The sequence below is a fragment of the Cydia splendana genome, unplaced genomic scaffold (genome assembly GCF_910591565.1).
Source record: "Cydia splendana unplaced genomic scaffold, ilCydSple1.2 scaffold_104_ctg1, whole genome shotgun sequence".
Taxonomy (NCBI): domain Eukaryota; kingdom Metazoa; phylum Arthropoda; class Insecta; order Lepidoptera; family Tortricidae; genus Cydia; species Cydia splendana.
In genome coordinates, this window is record NW_026946833.1 from 53,773 (window position 1) to 64,428 (window position 10,656).

The 10,656-nt window shown below is 43.3% G+C and overlaps 2 protein-coding genes across 2 annotated transcripts; one reads left to right on the forward strand and one right to left on the reverse strand.

Annotated features, from left to right (window-relative positions):
- Positions 1-351: 351 nt before the first annotated feature.
- Positions 352-1,878, reverse strand: LOC134805408 (uncharacterized). The gene is made up of 3 exons (XM_063778718.1): positions 1,849-1,878; positions 851-1,288; positions 352-621 (listed from the first exon to the last, which is right to left on the reverse strand). The coding sequence occupies exons 1-3, from the start codon at positions 1,876-1,878 to the stop codon at positions 352-354; spliced, it is 738 nt and encodes a 245-aa protein (XP_063634788.1).
- Positions 1,879-6,944: 5,066 nt separating this feature from the next.
- Positions 6,945-10,158, forward strand: LOC134805409 (uncharacterized). The gene has a single exon (XM_063778719.1). It carries the CDS (start codon positions 6,952-6,954, stop codon positions 10,156-10,158), a length of 3,207 nt encoding a protein of 1,068 aa, XP_063634789.1. The 5' UTR covers positions 6,945-6,951.
- The last annotated feature ends 498 nt before the right edge of the window (positions 10,159-10,656 follow it).

Genomic DNA, 10,656 nt, shown 5'->3' on the forward strand with positions numbered 1-10,656 from the left:
ACTCCGTCCAAGAAAATAGGACAGATGTATCAACTGTTTTTCAGACTAGCCGTATATAGTCGCACACTCATTAACCTTATGAATCCACATGCTCATTGTTTCTTCCCTATTTTTTTTGCTGGATCGAATTCAGGGACCGCGTTTTGCAAGTTTCCTACCTTATATAACGAATCATTACGTCCAAACGTTTCTAGTGCATCAAGTAAGAGTTTTAAATTATTATTATCTGAATAAGAAGAGGTTGACTCACATGTTTAATCAGGTGACTTGCTCGCGAAGAGTGACTCGGCTGGTTTACCGGCTGCAGGTTGAGCCCACTCCACTGGCTCACTCTGCTGCGCGAATGGCGGCCTACTTGGCTGCACGAGCAGCAGCTAGCTCGGCTGCACGAGCGACGGCTCGCTCGGCTGCGCGAGCGACGGCTCCTCGGCTGCGCGAGCGACGGCTCGCTAGGCTGCGCGAGCGACGGCTCGCTAGGAGCGCGAGCGAGGGCTCGCTCGGCTGCGGGACCGGCGGCTCGCTCGGCTGCGTGAGCGACGACTCGCTCGGCTGTGCGAGCGACGGCTCGCTGGGCTGCGCGAGCGACGGCTCGCTCGGCTGCGCGAGCGACGGCTCGCTCGGCTGCGCGAGCGACGGCTCGCTCGGCTGCGCGAGCGACGGCTCGCTCGGCTGCGCGAGCGACGGCTCGCTCGGCTGCGCAAGCGACGGCTCGCTCGGCTACACGGGCGACGGCTCGCTTGGCTGGGCGGGCGACGGCTCGCTCGGCTGCGCGAGCGACGGCTCGCTCGTCTGCGCGAGCGACGGCTCGCTCGGCTGCGCGAGCGACGGCTCGCTCGTCTGCGCGAGCGACGGCTCGCTCGGCTGCGCAAGCGACGGCTCGCTCGTCTGCGCGAGCGACGGCTCGCTCGGCTGCGCGAGCGACGACTCGTTCGGCTGGGCGGGCGACGGCTCGCTCGGCTGCGCCAGCGACGGCTCGTTCGGCTGGCGACGGCTCGCTCGGCTGGGCGGGCGACGGCTCGCTCGGCTGCGCGGGCGACGGCTCGCTCGGCTGCGCGAGCGACGGCTCGCTCGGCTTCGCGAGCGATGGCTCGCTCGGCTGCGCGAGCGACGGCTCGCTCGGCTGCGCGAGCGACGGCTCGCTCGGCTGCGCGAGCGACGGCTCGCTCGGCTGCGCAAGCGACGGCTCACTTCGCTGCGCGAGCCGCGGCGTGCTTGGCTGCGTGGCCAACGGCTTAAGCCGTTGCGCGAACGACGGCCTGTGTGGTCGTGCGGCCAATTGGTCAGCCGGCTACGTGACGGAGTCAGTTGTCGGGATGGTCTGCGAGACGTCGGCCGCCTCCTTTGACTTCACGACCGCCGCTCGTTGGTGGGACGTGAAGGGGAGTAGACATTTACGTATTGGTCAGGTTCCTCTGGAATTGAGCATGCATTTGCGCACAATTTATTCTTTGTAAATAAAAGGGGATTATACTTCAGCCCCGAAAAGTAGCTAGTGGTAATAACTAAAAACTTTATGTGTTTAACGTAGCTTTGATGTAGCTTAAGTAGAATATTAAAACACGTTTTTAATTTTAAACAATTTAAAGGAATGCTAACGTATTATTAGTACTTAAGAATGAACTATTACTGTATCGATGTGTTGTCAACTGACCGGCCTTTTTTTTTTATTAAAAAGAAAATAAACCTTGTAACATGAGCCTCTCATTGGATAAGCACATAGCAGGTTGGAAGAAATAATAATTAAAACTATACATTACTGTTATTTTGTAAGTAAAAAAAATGCCACTTTGTTCTTTGAATAATAAATCTATGCCACGCGTGTTTTGCATTATTTTATCTTCATATTACTGCATTCAATATCTCAACGTGGAATATCATCATGGACTGTGACTTCGTAAGGTAATTTGAACAACAAAAAAAAACTGTTCATACCCACTTCTGAGATGTTAAACACTATAGCTCTGTTCGGTGCAATGCACCTTTAACACGTTCTAAGCCTCGTGCGGCGCGTGCGCGCCCTGTCAGCAAAAGACGCGTTAACCAATAATTTGCATTAACCCAAATTCAGTGTACTTTTCGGATCCATCGCGGCCGGGTGCATTCGATAATTATAACATTTTATAACATAACTTTCAACAATCATTTAACTATTAACATTTTAACATTAATAAACATTTTCTCTACTTTCTCTCGACTTTTAACATTCAACGCGAACCCGCACCCGCACATGGTCCTTCGAACCTAGGGCCTCGCGCGTTTTGATACTGTGGTTGATAGTCGTGTGAGGTGAACGAACTTTTAAACTCAACGAGTGAAGGTTGCAGCGTTTGAAGGAGAGGAGTAGCGGAGTCTCAACAGCAACAGTGGTAGTATTGGCAGTAACAGAGCAGCGCTAAGAGATATTCAAGTAAGATCTTTCCTTATTTTACTTAAACTTCGTCGGTCAAGATGGCTTACATTCATCGTCAAGGAGAGATTCAGCGGCTTATTGAGGCGTCTTACTCGAACTTTAAAAAAGATAGTTCGGAGAGGAAGACGAAGCTTGAATATTTTAAGACGCGTTTAGATACGTTAAACGAATTATGGAGCGAGTTCCAGTTTAACAATGAACAGATAAGTATGGTAGAGAGTCGGTCCAATTCGTACTTTACTAACAGGATTTATGACAGCGCTAAGGAAACGTATTCTACTTTCCACGCGAAGCTAACAGCAGGGTATCAAGCATTGTTGGAGAAGAACATTGAATCTAAGATCGACCTCAACCCATCAGAAACAAACACGTCTACAACTCTCAACAAAGACCGTGCAGAAACAGATGCGAAGGATGATAAAACAGCATCCGTCACTGAAGTTGGAAGTAACAAACTTAGCAAACAGCAGAGGGGGACAGAAAGTAAGATGGACGAGATGATGCGAAAGCAACAGGCTAACATAAAAGCTTTTGCGCGGACCGTGAACAACATTGAGATTGACCAGTTAACAGAGAAATGGGAGCTCGAGGACGCTCTCAAAACATTGGAGGCTCGCTGGTCAGTTATCGATACTTTGCATTGGGAAATGGAAAGCGAGGACTCCCAAAGTGATACCGCGTACGAAGATATGTTCAACAAGCATGAAAAAACATACAACATGATGAAGAAAAATATTAATAAAAAAGTATGGTCAGTAAAACATAAAGTTAAATCTACACCAGTTTTAGACATCCCTACGTTTTACGGAAATTATAATTCTTGGGTCTCTTTCAAAGATTTATTCAGTGAAGCAATTCACAATAATTCGGCCTTATCAAACGCTCAAAAAATGCAATTTTTGAAGTCAAAAGTAAAGGGAGAAGCAGAGCGTCTAATTCAACATCTTCAAATAAGTTCGGAAAATTATGTAGTTTGCTGGGAGATTCTTAACAATCGATACAATAACACTAAATTAATATTTAACTCTCATATGAACATACTATTTGGGCTTCCTAGCATGCAGCAACAAACATTAGCCCAAATAAAGAAACTACATGACACGGCGACGGAATGCCTGCATGCAGTTAAAAATTTAGGTGTAAATATTAGTACGTGGGATCCATTGATAGTTTATATTTTAACTCAAAAGCTAGACTCTGAAACACATAAAGACTACATAGAGTCATTGAAAAACTCAAGGGAATTGCCGGTACTAAAGGACTTCTTTGATTTCTTAGAAGGAAAGTTTACAAGTCTCGAAACATCTCGCCGAAAGCAGGAACCTCTAATCACCAGAACAAACTCTCAACAGTCATCGACCTCCAACAACACGAAGAAGCCTATTCAATCATACAATAATCGTCCGTATTACAACAGCAATAGTGGAGCCAACAAAAGCAATGGGAATGTAACTATTGCGAAAACGCTGCACGTTTCAAGTATCAAATGTCCGTTGTGCAAGTTACCACACGGAATCTACAGTTGTCGGCATTTTTTGCAAATGTCAATGGAAAAACGATTCCAAACGGTCAATAAACTCGCGTTATGCATAAATTGCTTATTTAGTCATAATGGAAATGCCTGCAATTCAAATAAAACATGTCAGAAATGCTCAGGTCAACATAACACATTATTACACGAGGCGTGTGTAAAAAGTGCAGCAACAGCAACTCAGTCATCGTCCTCAACTTATGCAACGAATGCAATTACTTCGGATAAACAGATGGAATACGTAACAAACATTTCACAAACTTCATTTTGTGAAACTTTACTAGCTACCGCCATACTGAAAGTGCAGGCAGCAGATGGCACCTACCACACCTTTCGGGCCCTGGTAGACCCAGGAAGCCAAATTTCACTTATAACAGAACGGGCCGCTCAGATACTTAACTTAAAACGAGATAAGTGTTCTGGCGTCATCTATGGATTGGGAGATTTGGGAGAGAAAGAAAACGACTGTAAGGGCAAAATGAAGATACAATGTATGTCGGTGTACAATGATTTCACATTTCATGCGAAAGTTTTTATCATGAACAAAGTTGTGAAATGCCTGCCGGGCGAAACATTCTCGAAACCTTCGTGGTCCATGATACAGAATCTTAACCTGGCCGATCCAGACTTCAACGTTAGTCGTCCAGTAGATCTGCTTCTAGGATCAGTGGTAAACGCTCAGATAATTTTAGATGGTAAAATAAAGGGTGAAAATGAGTTGCAGCCTCTCGCGCAAGAGAGCCAACTCGGATGGCTTTTAAGCGGAAACGACGAAGAAGAACTGGAAACCTACCATTGTAACATAATCATAAACAACTTAGAAGAGATACAACAGTTTTGGGAAGTGGAAGACATAATGGAAGAAGGGAATCTGTCACAGGAAGATTTGGAATGCATAAAACATTATGAAGAAAACACAATCAGAACAGTGGACGGCAGATACGAAGTGCGTATTCCCATGAAACCTAACTTTCAAGAGAAGTTAGGCGACTCCAAAACAAAAGCGATAGCTCAATTCAAGCACATGGAAAAGAAGCTCCAGAAGCAAAGCAAACTAGCTGAAGCATACAAAGCCTTCATGAAGGAATACAGCGACTTAGGACATATGAAACCTGCCGTAAGCAACAACAAGGTGGAGTGCTACTATCCTCATCACATTGTGGAACGCGCAGAATCACTTTCTACCAAGTATAGAGTCGTGTATAATGCTTCCAGCAAAACATCAACAGGGTACTCACTAAACGACTTAATGTACAGGGGGCCAAATTTACAAAAAGATTTACAAACACTATTACTAAAATGGAGGCAGTACGAGTTTGTGTTCTTTGCCGACCTAGAAAAAATGTTCCGTCAGATCCTAGTGCATGAAGACGACCAACCTCTTCAAAAAATCATCTGGAGAGACGAGCACGGAACATTACAATCATTTCAGCTTACAACAGTTACATACGGAACAAAAAGTGCAAGCTTTTTAGCCATGATGACGCTAAAGAAGCTAGCACGTGACGAACGGGAAAACTACCCAGAAGCGTCGAAAGTTTTGGAAGAATCATTCTACATGGATGATCTAGTACACGGTGCGCACTCCATAGAACAATCTATAAAATTAATCAACGATATAACAGATCTATTAAAAACAGCAGGATTTAATTTGCGGAAATGGTCCTCCAACAAACAAGAAGTGTTAGAACATATACAAAACAATCAAGAAAACCAAAACCTACTAATCAATTTTAAACAAGATGACATATCTAAAACACTCGGTTTATGCTGGAATCCAGCAGAAGACATTTTTACCTTTCAATGTAAAATTGAAAAACAGAACAACAAACCAACAAAAAGAACTCTCCTATCTGACATCTCCAAGCTTTTTGACCCACTAGGCTGGCTTGCCCCACTTAGCACCAAACTCAAAATTTTATTTCAAAAAGTATGGAAACAGACCGTTCAATGGGATCACCCTATACCAGAAGAAATATACATGGAATGGTCCAAAATACAGGAAGACATTCACCTAATTAATGAATGTAAAATACCCAGATGGCTATTATGTAAACAGAATGACATGATTCAACTACACGGGTACTGCGACGCATCACTGGAAGCCTACGCCTGTGTAGTATATGCACGGATTAAACATCAAACAAAACCAATTCTCGTCGCAGCGAAAACAAAAGTCGTCCCACACAAGAAACAATTAACACTTCCAAAGCTCGAATTAAGTGGAGCACATCTTCTTTCGAAGCTAATGGCAAAAATAAAAACATCTTTACAACAACATACAGTGGAGACATTTGGCTGGTGTGATTCAAAAATCGTCCTTGGATGGTTGCAAGGTCAACCCAGCCGTTGGAAGCCATTTGTCGCTAATCGCGTAGAACAAATAAAACAGGTGATGCCCGAAGAACAATGGCGCTATGTAAAATCATCAGAAAACCCCGCGGATGCTGCAAGCAGAGGACAAACAGCATCACAATTAAAAGACAACTCCCTATGGTGGTCAGGGCCGACATGGTTAGCTGATTTCCAGCCAGAACCTGAAAGTTCTCAAAAACCAACATATACTACAACAGAAGAGGAGAAAAAATCATATGCATCGAACGTAGCGCAAAACAATAACAAACATGATATCATATACAATTTATTAGAAAAATATAATTCTATTACAAAAGTAACACGAATCGTAGCCTACATGTTGAGGGCATTCACTTTAAAGCGACAACGCTTACCAAGCTATCTCACATTACCGGAGTTGAGAAAAGCTAAATTGGTTATAATTAAATGTGTGCAAAACAACGAATTAGGAGAAGATATTGAACATTTATGTATGCACAATAAAGTCGAAACAAGAAGCAATCTTGTCACATTGTACCCTTTCATGGACAGCAACGATATACTTCGAGTGGGAGGTCGCCTCGAAGAAACGCATTTATCTTACGAGATGAAGCATCCAAAAATCATTCCGAAGGAATCGCGTCTTGCTACCTTACTCATAGAACACGCTCACCTGATGACACTTCACGGAGGAGCCAAGCTCACTTCAAGCAAGCTGCGAGAAGAGTACTGGGTAATGGGAGGAAACAATAGAGTCAAACAACAAGTTCGAAAATGTGTCAAGTGCCAAAAAATTGATGGGAAAAAACAATATCAGCTGATGGGCGATCTTCCTGCCGCCCGTGTCAACGAAGCAAAACCATTTTTTCACACCGGAGTCGATTACACGGGATTCGTTGACATAAAAGCAAGCAAGGCACGTGGAAGCAGAACGTTGAAAGGTTACGTTGCCGTTTTCATCTGCATGGTCACAAAAGCAGTACACTTAGAACTTGTAACAGAATTAACAAGCTCAGCATTCCTGGCAGCTCTAAGGAGGATGGCCGCCAGAAAAGGAGCCCCAAAGCACCTATACTCAGACCAAGGAACCAACTTCGTAGGCGCAAATAACATTTTGAAACAACAATGGAATGAAATCCAAAACACATTCGACGATAACTTCTTAGCGAATATCGCTGAAATGGAGATCGAGTGGCATTTTAATGCCCCGTCCTGGCCTAGCGCTGGCGGGCTCTGGGAAAGAGCAGTCAGAAGCCTAAAACATCATTTGAAACGGGTAGTGGGTGAACAAAAACTTACTTACGAACAGTACGCAACAATTTTGGCCCAACTGGAAGCTTGCCTAAATTCTCGCCCACTATGCCCACTAACCGATAACATTGATGACTTAAATACATTGACCCCAGCCCATTTCTTGCAAGGAAGAGCAGGAGTCACTATAATGGAAACATACGAGGACGCACGCACGAAATGGAATTTGACACAAAAAATATTCAGTGACATTTGGAAAAGGTGGAAGTCTGAGTACTTAAGCCTACTAACAGCAAGACAGAAATGGTGCGATCCTCAGAAAAACCTAGAAATAGGAGATATAGTGGTCATACACGAAGATAATTTGCCGGCAGGAAAATGGGCGCTTGGGCGAGTAATCGACGTGCACGCAGGTCAAGACGGATATGTGAGAGTAGTAACATTAAAAACAGAAAAGGGAATACTCAAAAGACCCATAGTAAAACTATCTGTCTTACCCCTGGAAAAGCCTAAACCAGAAAAACTACCCGCTGAACAGAATTCCCTGAAACAATCAAAAACGAAAAAACCAGGCAAAAGGGGATACATGGCAACCATGTTAATGATGCTATTTTATTTCCTTACAATTTTGACAGCTGGAAATTGCGTCAAAATGACGCCTATCAACGAAGGTCAAGGGTTGTACTTCGATAAACTGGGAACAATGCAGCTAGTTAGAGACGAGTGGAAACTAGTTGCGTACTACGACATGAGCCCTTTCTGGGAAGGGGTAACTGCATACAAAAAGTACAACGAACAATTGGAAACTATTTGTAAACAAGTAAGAAGCCTTTCACACTGTGACGTCATCCTTCTACAACTACGGCATTCATACGATGAGCTGCAACATTACAATAAAGTATTATCCAGACATCAGCTGAAACAGCAGACACGCAAGAGACGGGGATTTATCAATGGTGTCGGGAACCTAGCGAATACTTTATTCGGAGTCTTGGATGATAGATTCGCTCAACAATATCAAAAGGACATAAGTCTTATCAGAACAAACGAAAAACACCTCGTCACAATGTGGAAAAATCAAACATCAATCGTAGAAGCCGAATATAACATGCTCTTAAGAACCAAAGATACGATACAAAAGCAACACAAATTAATACACCAACATTTACTTTCTTTAGAAAAGGACACCACTGCAATGGAGAAAGAAATCACAGCCGCAGAGAGCATATCTCAATTTACAGTCGTAGCCATGGCTGCAAATAATTTATTAAGTTACCTTAAAACAATACAAGACACGTTATTAGAGACCATAACAAACATTTACAATGATAAAATGAACATACATATTATTAGCCCCGAGCAACTACAGAAAGAATTAAACACTATCTCTGGTCAACTTCTAAGCGACCTTACCCTACCAATCGACAACACACAAACAAACCTTCAAAACATCTACAAACTATTAAAAGTTAAAGCTAGAATGACTGACCAATATATGATATTTGAGATTTGCATTCCATTAATAACTCGTGATCGTTACGATCTTTATAACATTATTCCGGTCCCGCATAGCTCAAACAGAAATATGATATCTGTTATCCCCATAGAAAAATACGTAGCAATGAACCTTCAAAAGGACGCATACATGCCATTACAGGAAAGAGATTTCGAAGTTTGTATTATACGAGACACGTTTACGTATATGTGCCCGCTTAAGGTCCCCATATACAAAATGAACACCGACCAGGATTTGTGTATAAAGGACGAAAAGGAGAATTTACAATGCAAAACAAGCATAGCCGCGTGCCAGAACAAGTGGATTAGTTTATCAAAGCCAAATTATTACTTATATTTTTGTTGCGATCGGTGTCAGTTTCGAACAATATGCACAGATCGAGTTACGGCACAGACATTGACACGCGCCAACATTATTTATATCGAGGAGAATTGTATTGTAAAAACAGATAACTTTGCAATTCACACGCACATGAATATGCAAAGTAAAGCAGATTTAAAATACAGCATACCTACACCCGAAATCGACCCAATAAACCACATAATAAACATTACAGTCGAAAAATTCGAAAACAGCAGCTTGAACTTTATGGAAAGAAACGAAGATAAAAACATACAAGAAAGAATAAAAGCGCTAAAGGAAAGTCTACTACCCGACGAGAACGACTATTCTATACATGATGTACACCACTACACTGCCATATACTGCCTTTGGATCACAATGATCATAACAGCAATCGTGCTAATTTGCCGAAAAAACCGTTGCCAATGGAGACTTCTAAGAGCTCCGGCAACCCCAACGAATCCAGAGGATTCAGCAGCATCGGACAACATCTTCGAGAGACGCCGACCGATCCAGCCGCCGCCGCCGCCGCCCCGAGCAAGCGCGAGCGCGGCCTCCACGCCGTGCAGTGCACGTCGCACCAGCACCGGTGACATTTGTAGTGATGATAAGTGCAGTGTTAGTGCGCGATATCGAGCGAAAAGTGTGAGTGAAGGAGAAATAAATAATGCGCGAGTGAAAGTGCTCACATGTCATACACGCGAGATGAGTCAATCGACACATATGGACAGGGGAAGCTCCCCAATTTTAAGAAAAATATCATTCAATGAATAACATTCTAGTTTTAAGTCGATTGTACAATCACCTTGTATCATTCCTTTAACATTTTCATCTCATCTCATCGTTTGCCCCCCCGCAAGATGTTCGGTGCAATGCACCTTTAACACGTTCTAAGCCTCGTGCGGCGCGTGCGCGCCCTGTCAGCAAAAGACGCGTTAACCAATAATTTGCATTAACCCAAATTCAGTGTACTTTTCGGATCCATCGCGGCCGGGTGCATTCGATAATTATAACATTTTATAACATAACTTTCAACAATCATTTAACTATTAACATTTTAACATTAATAAACATTTTCTCTACTTTCTCTCGACTTTTAACATTCAACGCGAACCCGCACCCGCACAGCTCTCTCAATCGAGATTTAGGCAAATAAGTAGTAAACGTACTTACACTTTACTTGAAATACTGTTCTGTTCGATTGATAGTGCCACTATTACCGTCTTAATCATGGGAGAGGAGCCTTAATTATGAAATACTGTAAATTTGATT

What these genes read in the sequence shown, in the direction of transcription:
- LOC134805408 (XM_063778718.1), bottom strand. Translation starts at nt 1,878, where the DNA reads ATGATATTCCACGTTGAGATATTGAATGCA. An exon ending in ACGTTGAGATATTGAATGCA is followed by an intron (nt 1,289 to 1,848) that starts GTAATATGAAGA and finishes TCCGTCACGTAG; the next exon opens with CCGGCTGACCAATTGGCCGC. An exon ending in CTTGCGCAGCCGAGCGAGCC is followed by an intron (nt 622 to 850) that starts GTCGCTCGCGCA and finishes TCGCTCGCGCAG; the next exon opens with CCGAGCGAGCCGTCGCTCGC.
- LOC134805409 (XM_063778719.1), top strand. Translation starts at nt 6,952, where the DNA reads ATGACACTTCACGGAGGAGCCAAGCTCACTTCAAGCAAGCTGCGAGAA.